Genomic DNA, 15,195 nt, shown 5'->3' on the forward strand with positions numbered 1-15,195 from the left:
CGTGCACTGCACACACATGCAGCGCAGCTCCCTGGACGTCAGTTATAACCTCGGTCAAATGGTGTCTTCAAAAACATACGACAAAGTGGTTAGGTTGCAGGCGCTTCACCCTTAAAGGCCCACAGTCCCCAAACCCCTGCAGGTCTGATGTAATGTTTAAACCTTCCTCTGATGCTGCCAAATGTCCAAGAAACAACTTCACTCACAATACCCTTTTAAAGAAAACCAGTCCTATTTCACCTTTCAAACTTTAGCAGGAAGTTGAAATTTAAAGAAGCCCTTTTTGTTGCTGGAATGCTAATGAAAATGCATTGTACTTTCCATCAAAGACGGTCATCTCCTGTGTATTTCACCAACATCCCAGCAGTTGTCCCTCTCTGTGGCAGCCTTTCTTAGGCCCACTCCCTGTGACGTGGCATATGCGGGGTCTGAGTTACGGAGCCCATCGACGCCCCTCACCAGACACGGGGGCCAGTCAGAGAGGTAGGAAGGTGAAAGAAGACCCCACTTGCCTTCAAGTACCTAAATGACTGGCTATGGACCTGAAGGGCCACACCGCTGCGAGACCACGTACGCGCCCGCCCAGACTGCCGTTTACTTACACCTCAGCACTTCCACGATCAAGTTCATGTCAGTACTGAGCTTCTTGACGTGCTCCAGGTTAGCTACCGTGGTGATTGGCACATACTGATCACTGTCCATCTGCGATATAAGGTACATGTCACTAGCAAGGTTCTCCCTGCAGAAAGAAGACAAGAACTTTTAGTGACTCCTCCTTTAAAAGGACGCTTCCAAAGAGGGCGAGCAAGGCACAGCACTGCTTCAGAGTTATATCAGACTTCCAACCCCATCTGTTTCTTGTCAGCTCTCTGACCTTAGGGGAAGTTTTGGGAGAGCAAAAATATAGTGCACCTTTTACAGTCACAATGAATGAGTGGGTAATCCCTTAAAAATGTATTTATAGCTTATCTTTGTTCTAAAAAGTGTTTGAGTAGCTTATTAAAAATACAAACACAGTTTTTTAGGTTAAGACAATCCAGCTGAAAGAACACAAAGCTAAGAAAGCTATGGAAAGGCCAGGAAAGGCTGGTGCCACGTGCCGTCTGGAACACATGCGGCCAGAATTACAGAGAAGGACACGTGACCAGTAACACAGGTGTGGGGTCACGGCAGGTAAGCTGCAGGCACCAGCAGCTCGGGGGAAGGTGAGCCACTTGCTGGTCTATGGCCTATGGTGATGCTCCTAATAAGAAGCCTCCATAAACAGGACAATGTGCTCGGAACATCTCAACACAGACACAATGGTCCCAGGGAAAGCCGAGGACAGTCTCCAAGATCCGCAGAGGGCAATGCTGCTCTGTCCCCACCACCTGTCAGGTAGCGCAAGAGGGACAGAGCGGAGCTTGTGAGAGGTGCAGACCCCCCTCTTCCACCTCACAGCCTCAGGGCAGAAGCTCTCCCTTTCAGAGCATGCCCTGAGGCCTGGTGCCGGGGCCTAACTGGGGAGGTGTGGGCCAGGAAGGCAAGCTGGGGTACCCGTCCCTCCCCACCCCTCCCCTCCATGCAGCCCCACAGTCTCTAGAGCGGCCCTCCTCAGACACTCTGTGAAAGTCTGAAGGCAGGCCCAAAGAAACAGTTGAAAAATCTCCATCACTGAGAGAAAATCTTCCACATGGCCCCTCAGTTATCATCGCACTCAAATAAAATTACATTTAACCCAATCCCATCTTCCTGTATGTATCGTTCTGCCATTTTGAACTTTAAAGGTTCTACTCCATTTGTCAAGAGAAAAGGTACTACTCAGGATAAAGGAACAACTAAACATACGAGCGGTACATACACAGAACAATTTGCTACTATAGGGTTTGGCACACTGGGAGAACTAAGATAGGAAATGTGTTCTCAAACTTCACTGTACTCAAGAATGTTTCTGCAAGGGACGCCTGGGTGGCTCACTCAGTGAAGCGTCTGCCTTCGGCTCAGGTCATGATCCCAGCGTCCTGGGATCGAGTCCCACATCGGGCTCCCTGCTCAGTGGGGAGTCTGCTTCTCCCTCTGCCTGCCGTTCCCCCTGCTTGTGCGCTCACTCTCTCTGACAAATAAATAAATAACATCTTTTTAAAAAATGAAATAAAATAAAAAATGTGGGGGGACCTCTGTGGCTCAGTCGGTTAAAGCGTCCGAGTCTTGGTTTCAGCTCAGGTCATGGTCTCATGGGTCATGGGATCGAGCCCCGCAGCAGGCTCCTTGCTCAGCGGGGAGCCTGCTTCTCCCTCTGCCTCTCCCCGTCTTGTGCTCATTCTCTCTCTCGCTCACTCTCTCTCTCAAAATAAATAAAATCTTAAAAAAAAAAAAAAAGTCTCTGTCAGACTGATGACCTGAGGCCCCACCCTCAGAGTCTGATTCCGTGGTATTGGGGGCGGGAGGTCGCGGCCAGGACTCTGAATTCCAAAAAGCAACCCAGGTAATGATCATAATGATGAATCTGTGGAGAACTGTGGGGAACACTGGCTTAGCTGATTCGTTTTGGTTCTCTACCATGTCAAAAAGACTACTGCTACTCTATATTCTCCATGTCCTATGAAGATATCAACAGATCTCTACCCCTTCTCTATAGTATCACATCTGTACATAATAGCTAGTGCAGAACACCTGAGACAGCAGGTACCAGAAAAACCATCGGCATCCTTACCTAGATAAGCAGAATTCCAATGTCTTTTTAAGTATTTCTCGGGGGTCCTCCTGGCTTTCCGGCTGAGACTCATTACCTCCTACATAAAAGAAATGATCAACTCAGGAAAAATGGCTTAAAATTTACCAAGCAGATGACTCAGCATGGTGATTCTCATGTTTTCAATATACATATTAATTCATCTACACTGTGCACAGACAGTAAGAAAATCACTATTTTACCTACTAAGAAAAGGAAATCAGAGGCAAAAAACTTAAAATCCCCTCTCCCTTAAACAAAAACAATAGTTTCAAAAATAATCTGAGGAGTAAGATTTATTACCAACGTTTAGAGGTCCTTCTTTCCCTCCCAGAAAAAAAGTTAAGTTTATGTAATACCTTGTCTCAATTCAAAAAGGACTTTCAGGTAGCCTACAAGAACACAGAATACTAAATAAGGAAAAGATAAATAAAGGCCAGAAAGATAAAGGCTGGGGATTCTGAGCACACAGGCCATAAGGACTACGCAGTCTCTACACTAGAGCCTTATGAACTTGCTCTTAAATGTCCAGGCAGTCAAAGCTACAGGTGGGAAGTGCTGTGCTTCAGAGACCCTACGGGAGAATACCAAGTAAGCAGAGAGGCTGGCACCAGCTTCTAGCAGAGATGTCCCCTAAGATGCCAGAGAGCACAGTGGGTGACATCTGAGCGTGTGTCCCACGAGGCAAGGTCACAGACCAGACAGTGAGCTGGAGCTCAGGGTAAGGCCCTGGCACCCCCAGCACCCACACACCGTGAGAGCAGGATTTTCATACTGGAGTTTGGGGTGAGGCCCCTGCTCTCCCCCTGGACTCTGCACACCAGGTGAGGACCCTGTTTTTAGGCGGCCAGGCTATCAAAGGCACCGAAACACGAAGAACTAACAGTTTTCCATACACTTCTACATAGATGTGCATAATCCTATATGTGGAATTTTCTGAGAAGAAACACTTAAATTTTAAAAGTCAAAGACCATCAAAAAGTAAGGACAAAGTAGGGCATTTATTAACAAATAAGGACAGAGAGCTTGTGCCTGTTTTATATAGAGCTTTAACAAAATCCACCCCCAACCAGCAAAAGCAAGCAAACAATAAAACAAAGCAAAAAAACCCCCAACCAACCCAAAACAACAAAATCAAACCAATGGACTTGATGAGGCTGGAAATTACAAATGGCCCTTGAAACACAATCTAATGTCATTCCTTTATCCAGAAAGGCCTCTCCTGAGCACTCATTTAAATTCACATTCCACCACAGATTTCAGACATGTCCTGTCTCCTGCATGCCAGGCACTCTCGCAACACTGTTTACTCAGCCTAAAGAAGGCAAACTCTCTGCTCATAGTGAGAGAGGCAATCCACAGTTGAATAAATAAACATTTAACATAAAGTCAGGTAGAATCAGACACAAAGGAGAATACCACAAGGCATGGTGAGAGCATGCCAGAGCTGCTCCAGACATGCCAGCCAGAGGGGTGCTGCTCCAGAGGAGGCACGGAGCAGAGCCCGATGGAGGAGACAGCAGGCCTGTCAGGGATCTGGGGGAGCACATTGTCTAGCAGGGGGTGCAAGTGCACAGGGGAACACCGCAGAATGAGGCCACACTGGCAGGGAGGGTGGCTGTCACATCCAGCAGGCCAGCTACAATGAGGACATGAGAATTCTAACCTAAATGTGACAGGAAGCCAAATTATATCTTGGAACGATTGCTCTGCTCTGTGCTGAAGACAGACAGTGAAGGCACAAGAGGGAGGCAAAGAGCCTAGTTAGGATGCCAATGCAACAATGCCAATGCAAACAATTAGGATAGACTAATATTTGCGACATTCTAGGTGAAGGGTGAGACTTGAGCCAAGAATAGAGCCGAGGTCTAGGACTGACCCCGGGGCATGCCAATCTCCTAAGGAAAACTGAGAGGACAGGGCGAGGAAGACAGGACATCGAGTCAGCAGGAAACAGAGGACACGGCAAGGTCAGGTGAGGGAAGACATGGGTTCCCCGCTCGGTCTGGCGGCACCACATCACTGGAGGCCTGGATAAAGGCAGTGCTGGTGATGAGGCTGGGGCAACAGTCCACCGGGACGGGGCTTGAAGTCGCAGGGGAGGTGAGCACAAAGAGGCAGCTGGTCCAGACGCTGCTTCTGGAGAGTTCTGGTGGAGGGAGACAGGATGTCCAAGGCAGTCTCATGTAACATAAGAGAGGACAGAGCTATGTGGAAGACTCCTCACAGAGCTGAGGAAGGGTCCCTTGTGAACACAGGAGTCTCTGGGGTCACAGACAGAGGATGTGAGACGTCCAGGTGGCAGGGTGTACTCTTCTGACAGCTCCAGTCCTCACAATTAAGACACAGACATGAGGTCATCTGCTTCTAGGCAAGACAGAACAACCAGCAAAACAGCTGGAAATGGAGAGGGAGTGCCACTAGCAAGATGGTGGAACAGGAGGTCCCCACTCAAGTGCCCCTCAGCAACAATCCGGCATCCATCCTCAGACAAAAATGCCCAATGGGAGCTCTGGCATCCAGGGAGGAGACTGAAACCTGGGTACAGTCCAAGGCTAAGCCAGGCCCTGCATCCAGGCAGCTGGCTTGCCAGAGGCCCCAGCTACAGACCCAGAAACGCTCTGCCCCCTAAGGACTCAGCTACAGCCCTGTTTGGCTTGGTCCTGTCCCCAACATCATCATCACTAACCATTAGGGAAATGCAAATCAAAACCACAGTGAGATATCACCTCATACCTGTTGGGATGGTTATCATCAAAAAACAAAGATAACAAGTGTTGGCAAGGATGTGAAGAAAAAGGAACTGCTGGTAGGAATGCAAACTGGGGCAGCCACTGTGGAAACCAGTATGGAAGGAAGTTCCTCATAAAGTTAAAAACAGAGCTACCCTATGACCCAGCAATCCCACTCTTGGGCATATATCCAAAGGCAATAATCAGTACCTTGAAGAGCTATCTGCGCTCCCGTGTTCACTGCAGCTCTACTCACAGTAGCCAAGACAGAGGAGCCACCTAAGCGGCGGTCCACAGACAAATGGATAAAGAAGATGTGATGTGTACACACACTGGGGTATTAGCCATAAATCCTGCCATTTGAGACAACGTGAGCACTGAGGCACTATGCTGACATAAGTCAGACAGAGAAAGAGAAAAACTACGTGATCTTACCTGTATGTGGAATCTAAAAAGTCAAAATCATACAACCAGAGGGTAGACCCATGGCTGGAAAGTGGGGACAATAGGGAGATGTTGGTCACAGGATACAAACTTTCAATTATCAGATGAATGAAGTTCTGGGGATCTCAGGTACAGCATGGTGACTATAGTTAACAATACTGTATTGTATACTTGAAACTTGCTAAGAGAGTACATCATAAGTGTTCTCAGCATACCAAGACCAGAAAAACAAAAACACTCTGTGAGGTAATGGATGTGTTAATTAGCTTGATTATAGTAATCATTTCACAGTGACTATGTAATATCAAATGATCAACGTTGGATACCTTAAATATATTGAATTTTTACTTGTCAATTACACCTCAATAAAGCTAGAAAAAATTGTAACCTTACCCCATCTTCCTTACGCTTTTGTCTTTTCTATTGTATTACCATCCCCTTACCTTATCTATCACAAACTTATTTATTATGTGTATTAGTAACTGTCTGTCTGCCAAACAGATGTAAGCTCTCGTAAAGCAGGGGCTCTCATCAGTTATGCTCACTGATGTATCCCAAGTAAATGGGGCACATGGTGCGTTCTGAATAAATAGCTTTTGAATGGAAAAACAAAACAGAGTAAATGAAACAAGTTTTCCAGGTATAGGAACATCAGTCCCATACAACTTTCCCAAGCCCGGGCTCAGAAAGTGGGACGGGAAGCCAGGAAGAAGTCGGTGGGCATGCTGGACTGAGAGGCACAGGAGAGGGTGCCAGGATAGGATGTACTGGGAGGGGGTCGACAGAGAGCTGCAGATGGCCTCTCAAGCAGGCACAAATGTCACCACTTCGGTGTGACGCAATCCCTGAAGTGGGGAAGAACCGCCCGGAAGGATGAGAAACAGCATGCATCCCTCCCTCACATAGGGCTGGAAGGAACGCCTGTTCCCACCAGCTGGACCAGAACACCACAGGTGCACAGAGTATGGGGTCTTGCCTTGGGGGTGGGAAGTAACCGGCCCCTGACTAAGCACCATTCCACTCCTGCCTAACAACTCTTAAAACAAGATGTAAAAGGATCAAACTGTTTCCAAGTCAGTTAGATGCATCCTGGAACAATACTCAAACTATTTAAAGAAAGAAATACAAAAACATTACGCACCCAACCAAAAATGACTATGAATGTCAAGCAAGAAAACTGACCCATTAACTAACAGCGACCCACCCAGAACAGTCGACACAGGTGTTAACACTAACTGACTGAGACATTATAATGGCAACTGTCCACATGCTTCAAAAGAAACATGAAAAATATTTAAAAGACCCAAATCGGATTTCTACAGATGAAAACTACAATGTCTGATATTAAAAATATACTTGATGGAATTAACAACAGATTAGACATTGTAGAAGACTAATGAATTTGAAGATACACCAGAAACTTTCCAAAATGAAACCAAGAAATAAGAATTTTTAAAAAGGACAGAGGATGGGGCACCTGGGTGGCTCAGTAGGTTAAGCATCTGTCTTCGGCTCAGGTCATGATCTCAGGGTCCTGGGATCGAGCCCCACATCAGGCTCCCTGTTCTGTGGGGAGTCTGCTTCTCCCTCTCCCTCTGTCCCTCCCCCCCCCCCGCCTTGTGCTATCGCTGTCAAATAAATAAAATCTTTAAAATATATATATTTTTAAAAAAAGGGAGAGAGATAAGGAGAGAGGAGAGAGGATCAGGGAGCTCTGGGACAACTTCAAGGGTGTTAGTAGAGGAATAGCCAGAGATTAAGAAAGAAAAGAAGTGGCCAGGGGGGGCACTGGGGCTGGAGCAACATTTGAAGAAATTATGCCCCAATTTTTCCAAGTCTGGTGAAAACATTTATAAATCACAGATTGAAGAAGCTCAATGAACACCTACCACAGAAACATAAAGACTGCTTTTAAGTTGCATCATAATCAAAATGCCCAAAACCACTGATAAAGAAAAAGGGCTTGACAAAAAAAATCTGACAACAGAGAATTCTATACGAAGCAAAAATGAATGTAAAATAAAGATGGTCTTGGATACACAAAAGCTGAAACAATCCGTCACAGCAGATCTGCACTACAAGAAACATTCCAGTCCTTTAGGTGGAAGCAAAAGGATACCAGAAGGAAGTCTGGATTTACAAACGAATGAAGACCACCAGAAGTGGTAACTACAGAGCATCCCCCTAACAAGAGCGAAATACACATTCTTCTCAAGGGCAAAGGGAACATGTACTAAGATGGCCCAGATTCTGGGCCACAGTACAAATCTTAATAAATTTAAAGGGATTCAAGTCATACGAATTATGTCCCATGACTATAAGGAGATTAAAATAGAAACCAATAAAAGAAAGTTCCCTGGAAAATCCCCAAATATTTGGAAACTAAATACCAGACTTCTAAATTACCCATGGATCAAAGAAAAAATAAATAAAAAAAGAAATCAGAGACAATTCTGAACTGAACTTTTTTTTAAAACCACACCCACAATATATCAGAATTTGTGAGACTGTGCTAAAAGAGGACTTTGGAGATTTATGGAAGTAAACAGCTACCTCAGAAAAGAAGAAATGCCTCCCATCAATGAGTTCGGTTTCCACTGCAAGACACTAGGAAAAAAAAATTAAACCCCAAGTAATGAAGAGAAAGTAGATTATACAGATCAGAGGAAAACCAAGGAAACAGGAAGGAGAAAAACAATGAAACCAACTACTGGTTCTTTCAGACATCAACAAAACTGACAAACCTCTACACAGATTCATTACGGGGGAGGGGGAGTGGACATGAATTACCAATAATAATAATGAATTATGTGACATTAGGTACAGATCCTACAGCGTGAATAAACACAGTATTATGAGCAATTCGAAGCAACCAAGTTGACACTTTAGATGAAGTGGACTGAATCTTTGTTAAGACCCAAGTAACAAACTCCCTCAGGAAGAAAACAGACAACCTGAGTAGCCCTACATAAAAAAAACAACTGTAGAGCCACCTGGGTGGCTCAGACGGTTGAGTGTCCAGCTTCCAGCTTCGGCTCAGGTCTTGGTGTCATGGTTGTAGGTTCCAGCCTCGCACTGGGCTCCGCGCTGGTGTGGAGCCTACTTACAAACAAACAAAAACTGTAGCTGAAAACTTTCCCTCACACAAAACCCTAGGCCCAGATGGCTCCACCTCTTCATTTAAAAGAGAAATGATAACCTCTTCCAAAAAAATCGCATAGGAGAGAATACATTGAAAACTACAGACCAACATGCCTCATGAACACAGGTATGAAAATTTTATGCAAAATTCTGGCCAACTTAAATCCAACAACTAATCAAAAGTGTGTTACATCATGACCCAGTGAAGCTTATCCCAGGAATGTAAGGTGTACTGAATACATGAAAAATCATCCTAACACTAAAAGAAAAGTATGATCACTGCCACAGATGGAGACAAAACCATGACAAATTCCAACAACCACTCCTTATAAAAACTCTCGGCAAACGTAACAGAAGGGCACCTCATGAACCTGATAAAGGTCAAGTACATAAAACCAAAACTAACATTACACTTACTGGTAAAATGGAATGTTTCTCCCCTATGATCAGTCAGATGTCTGCTCTCATGATCTGTTCACCTTTGTTTTTAAAATTTTTTTTCAAGATTTTATTTTTAAGTAATCCCTACACTCATCATGGGGCTTGAACTCACAACCCCGTACCAAGAGCCACACACTCCACTGACTGAGCCAGCCAGGTACCCCTCTGTTCACCTTTGTAATGATGGCTCTATCCAGGGCAATCAGGCAAGACAAAAAAGAGGGAAGGAAAGAAAGAAAGGAAAGAAAGGAAAGAAAGGAAGGAAAGGAAGGAAAGAAAGGAAAGAAAGGAAAGAAAGGAAAGAAAGGAAAGAAAGAAAGAAAGAAAGAAAGAGGTACCAGATTGGATAGGAAATAAAGCTGAATGTATTTACAATAAAGCTGAATGTAACATGACTGTCTATGTAGAAGATACGATGGATTCCACAAAAAGTTCCTACAACTAGTGAGCTTAACATGTTTCCAGAGAGTATCAATTTACAAAAATTATATTTCTATATACTATAATTCCAAATCAGATTTAAAAAAAAATCACAACAGCACCAAAAAAATATAAAATACTTAAGCACAAAAGATGTGGAAGACCAGTACACTGAAAAGTAAAAAATACAGCCAAGAGAAATTAAGGAAGACCTAACCAAGTGGAGACAATACAACAGCTCTTGCTCACCACATTAAAATGTCGTTTTTCTCCAATGACTCTATAGATTCAGTGCAATCCCAATAAAAATCTCACCATTTTGGAGATACTGACTAGGTCATTGTAACTTGTATGGAAATGAAAAGGAACTAGAATAGCCAAAATAATTCTGATAAAGAACAAAACTGGAAAGCTAACACCACCTGTTTTTTTTTTTTTTAAGATTTTATTTATTTGACAGCTAGATATAGCGAGAGAGGGAACACAAGCGGGGGTAGTGGGAGAGGGAGAAGCAGGCTTCCCGCGGAGCAGGGAGCCTGATGCGGGGCTCGATCCCAGGACCCTGGGATCATTACCTGAGCCGAAGGCAGATGCTTAACGACTGAGCCACCCAGGTGCCCCACACCACCTGCTTTTAAGAATTACTTACAGTAATCACAAGTGTGGCACTGTGTGAACAGAGATTTAACAGATGGGTGGAAAAGAAAGACACAGTCCCAGAGATAAACTGACACATGTAGGGACAAATGATCCGGATGACAACACAAAGACAGCTCAGTGGAAAAGGGGGAGTCTTTCCAGCAAACGGTGATACAACAGTTGCATACCTACACAAGTAAAAAAAACAAAAACAAAAACAAAAAAACTCTGCGGCTGTACCTCACATTATATACAACAATTAATTTAAAATGAGCCACAGACCTTAAAAATGTAAAATTTAAAATAATACAACCTCTGAGAGATCACCTTTGTGACTCTGGATTAAGCACAGATTTCTTAGGTACAAAACCAAGAGCAAGATCCATAAAAGAAAAAAAACCTGATAAACTAGACTATCTACAAAATTTAAAACTACTACTTTTCAAAAGATACTGTTAGAACAACAAAAGACAAGCCAAAGACTGAGAGAATGTATTTGCGATTATAAATCTGATAAGGACTTGTGTACAAAACATATGAAGAACTCCCAAAACTCAGTAATGAAATAACCCAATACAAAAATGGGCAGAACACCTGAACAGACCCTTCACCAAAATGGCAAATGCATATGGTAAGATGTCTGACACTATTAGTCATTAGGAAATACAAATTAAAACTACAATAAGATTCAACTACCTACCTTTTGAATGGCTAAATTAAAGGACCGATCACATCAAGTGTTGATGAGGACATGGAGCCACTGGGGCTTCAAACCCCAGTGACGCGCTTACAGAGGGCGCCATGATGGACCACAGCTCTACTGTTTCTTTCTTTCTTTCTTTCTTTTTTTAAAGATTTTATTTATTTGACAGAGACAGAGCGAGAGAGGGAACACAAGCAGGGGGAATGGGAGAGGGAGAAGCAGGCTTCCCGTGGAGCAGGGAGCCCGATGTGGGGCTGGATCCCAGGACCCTGGGATCATGACCTGAGCCGAAGGCAGACGCTTAACGACTAAGCCACCCAGGCGCCCCAGCTCTACTGTTTCTTAAGAAGATAAACCAACCGGATGATCCATCTATTCCATTCTTATGTATTTCCCCAAGAGAAATGAAAACGTACTTCTATACAAAGTCTTGCCTTATAAATGTTCACAGAAGCTTTATTGGTAATAGCCCCAAACTGGAAACACCCAGATATTCCTCACCAGGTGAATGGAAAAACAAACTGTGCCATAGGATGGGATGGAATACTGCTCAGAAACAGAGAAATGACCTATGAATGTTATGACATCAGTGAATCTCAAAATTAGTAAGCTAAGTAAAAGAAGCCTGACAGAAAGAGCACATGCCATAAAAATCTATTTATGTAAAAGTCTAGAAAATGCAAACTAACCTAGAGTGACAGAAAGCACATCAGTGGTTGCCTGGGGCAAGGAGAGGGCACGGGAAGCTTTTAGTGGTGACAGGTATGTTCCTGATCTTGATGGTGTTACAGGTATATACACATCTTACCAAATTTGGTAGAGGAATCAGTGTGGGAGTGGAGGAGTGAGCAAATCAACTCTATCATGCACTCAACGCTGTGCTCCAAAGCAGGGAAAATAAAACTTACAGAAAAGCTGGGATGCACTTCCAATACATGATGATTATTGTACATCAATGTACTGCTCTATACCCTCAAAAATGAAGAGGAGGGGAGTGCTAGGGTCTGAGAGAAAACAGAAGGCGCCATATGGCTATCCAGGAGCTCGGCCGCACCAGGCCCCATGGCAGCACTGTGGGGCTGTGCCGGGGGGCCAGCTGGGAGTTTGTAATCCCAAACTCAAAACGACAGCGTTCCACACACTACGTATTTTGTTCAGCCACCGTCGATCCGTTCAGGAACAGGCAGGCACATGGGAGGAGGAGAACTGATGGAAGGAAGTAACTGAGAAGAGGCTCTGGGTGACACAGGCAGAGGCGGGAAGGAGGGCGGGAGGGACGAGTGCCAGCAGGCACCGTGAAGGCAAGGTCATCACGGGGCTTGTCCTTTCAGGGAAAAACCAACATGGACACGCTGCTGTCCTATGGAAGTCTGTGGGCAATAGGTGCGAGAACATGTGTTAACAGACCGTCTCCTGGTAAGACCAGCGCAGCAATGTAGCGGGAAGGTGGGCCTTCCCTAACTCAAGTGTAGCTCCAGACCATCACCTGGGAGACCAAACACACTCCACATGCATCTGGTCTGCTTGATTAGCCAACTTCGGGCAGTTATTTCTCCCACTCAAGCTGCCCCATCCAGTCATTAATGATGCGAGTATAGCCCACCCCACAGTCTGCTGGAGCTTTACACTGTGGGTGGTCGTTTAGATGCAGGGGAACCAAACTCGAGGTAAGTCATCCACACCCATCACTCTGAAGTACTTCTACATCGGCCCAGAGCCTGGCCCCAAAGAGAACTGTTGTGTTCCCCCTGCTCTTTTTTTTCTTCTGAAAACAGCCTTAACTACTCCCTCCCTTTTTATGAAGAAGGACTTCAACACTAATGTTCCCTCTCTGCACTTTCAGAGACAACTCGCCCTCCAGTCCACCTTCCACTTCTCCCAATTAACCCAGACCCGCCTTTCAGGAACCGCTTGGATCTTCCACTCCCTGTGGCACCTTCCCGACCAGAACTCCTCATCTCCATGTCCACTTAAGGGGAATTTCAAGTAGAATCAAAGGAAGCAATCAAAGGCACAGTGTTTAGAGAAAGACAAGCTAAATTTTAAAAAGCAACATGAAAAAGCTCACACTCTACACAAAAATGAATTCATAAAATAGCTTTACCAGTCTCACTATTTTCAGGTGAAGATTCATGTTCTGAGCGATCCAGAGCCAAAGTGCTCCCAGCGGTTTGGTTTGACTCCTGCAAATCTGATAGTGCCACATTCTCATGACTTTTGTCATCATCGCCATTGGCATCCAATCCTGTAATTAGGAATTTTATCCCAAAAGGCAGAATTAGAAGAGTAACTTTCTCTTAAAACAAAACAAAATAAAAGCTTACAGTTGCAGTTACTTCAATTTTTTAACTTGACTATGACAGACCTCCTTGGCTCTTCAATACTGCAACAAACCATGACACAAATTTTAATTAGTAATTTCTTTTTTTAATTTTTTTTTTTTTTAAGTAGACTCCGTGCCCATGGCGGGCCTTGAGCTCACAACCCTGAAATCAAGAGTTGCATGCTCTACTAACTGAACCAGCCAGGTGCCCCAACTAGCAATTTCTTAAAGATGGGTTAAATGGGAACAAAGACAAAGCCTTGAGAGCAAAGGCGCTCCTCATCACAATCATGCTCATAACTCACCCTCCTGGCCGCAGTCTGTGCAAGGGCCCGACGGCTCCTCCCAGTCTGCACTCACACCGCCATCCGCTGCACTACCCTCTTCCAAATGCAGCACAGGAGTCCCCCACACTTTAGCATTAGGGTTTAGCTCCGAAACCTTGGCTGTCGGTACCTAGGGGAAAATGTGACAAACATTTGTATCCCAACTCCAATCAAAAACAATTTTACTTATTAATTCATACATGAAACACATCTGTGTGACAGAATTAGCCCAGAAAGGTGGAGTTTTATTTACGTGTATGCTGGGGATAAAATGTGGTGCAAAGTAACAAAAGTTGGTACACCAAGCTCAGCTTTATTCACCATCAGGCTCCTTAGTTCCTACTAAGCGGAAGGCTCTCCAGAAACTGCACGTGAAAGATGAGCTCCCTGCCTTCATGGACATTCAGTAAGTAACTGAGGATCTAACTGTCATCTCTGTTCTAGACACAATTCACAGATTTACAAATCTGAATAGAATGTAGATGGATAAAATTCTTAAATCTCAAACACTCATATAAGCAAAGGCTATAGACAACACAAGACCCTCGGAAGAACAAAGGTCTTCTAACGGGTTTGTCAGGCAGGGGCTTCGTGCTGCCTCTGCTTTGACCCTGCTCATGTCCAAGGATCCTGGCCTCCTTTCTGCTCCAACATGCTTGGCACTTTTGCTCCAAATGCTGTTTGTCCACAACACCCTCCCACAGTGTCCACAACATCCTCCCAGTGTCCACACACTCACACCTTCATTTCCTTTGGGGATAGGTGAGCTCTTTTCTGGTGTACCTAACTACCCCGATTTTTCTTCTCTTGCTCACAAACCTCAAGTGGATCCCTGAGTCTAAAGAAAAATCAACGTCTCTGGGACAGCTGCTCCCCCAACTAACTCCAGTTCATTGTCACAATTTTGTCAGCAAACCTAGCCAAATAATTTTCCTTTGCCTTGATACCACCATGCAGAGGTCAGAGCTTCCCAGGAGAGGGACAAGGGTCCTGGTCCCAGGAGCTCTCTGGGAATGCCAGGCAGGAGCCCTGAACTGGGAGGAGCCTCCCTGCATGACCCCTAAGTGCAGATGTTACCCAATACTGTCTCCAGGTGTGAAGAGGGTCAGGAAATATCATGATGAGCCATCAAGGACATGTGTGGATTCATCATCTTTACAAGACAGAATAAATTCATTCTGGCTGGGGTGATTAAGGCTTTGCAGTGAGAAACAAAACTCTGACACTGACAGGAGAGGCCCATGTGGTTAAACGAAGCATGCACTTTGTTCACACCTAAGAGGTGAGGGAGCCAAACAGCGCACCCACAGACCCAG

At 44.7% G+C, this 15,195-nt stretch overlaps 1 protein-coding gene across 2 annotated transcripts in view; it reads right to left on the minus strand.

Moving 5' to 3' along the window:
- LARP4B (La ribonucleoprotein 4B) overlaps positions 1-15,195 on the minus strand; it is an 87,784-nt gene that overhangs the window by 31,174 nt on the left and 41,415 nt on the right. For both annotated transcript variants that reach the window (XM_032425546.1, XM_032425547.1), the window contains exons 4-7: positions 13,859-14,009; positions 13,335-13,475; positions 2,693-2,771; positions 603-739 (exon numbers count right to left, since the gene is read on the minus strand). In XM_032425546.1, coding sequence (XP_032281437.1) covers positions 603-739; positions 2,693-2,771; positions 13,335-13,475; positions 13,859-14,009 — 508 coding nt within the window. The remainder of the gene's footprint in view (positions 1-602; positions 740-2,692; positions 2,772-13,334; positions 13,476-13,858; positions 14,010-15,195) is intronic.

The sequence above is a fragment of the Phoca vitulina genome, unplaced genomic scaffold (assembly GCF_004348235.1).
Source record: "Phoca vitulina isolate PV1807 unplaced genomic scaffold, GSC_HSeal_1.0 scaffold33, whole genome shotgun sequence".
NCBI classification, from domain to species: Eukaryota; Metazoa; Chordata; class Mammalia; order Carnivora; family Phocidae; genus Phoca; species Phoca vitulina.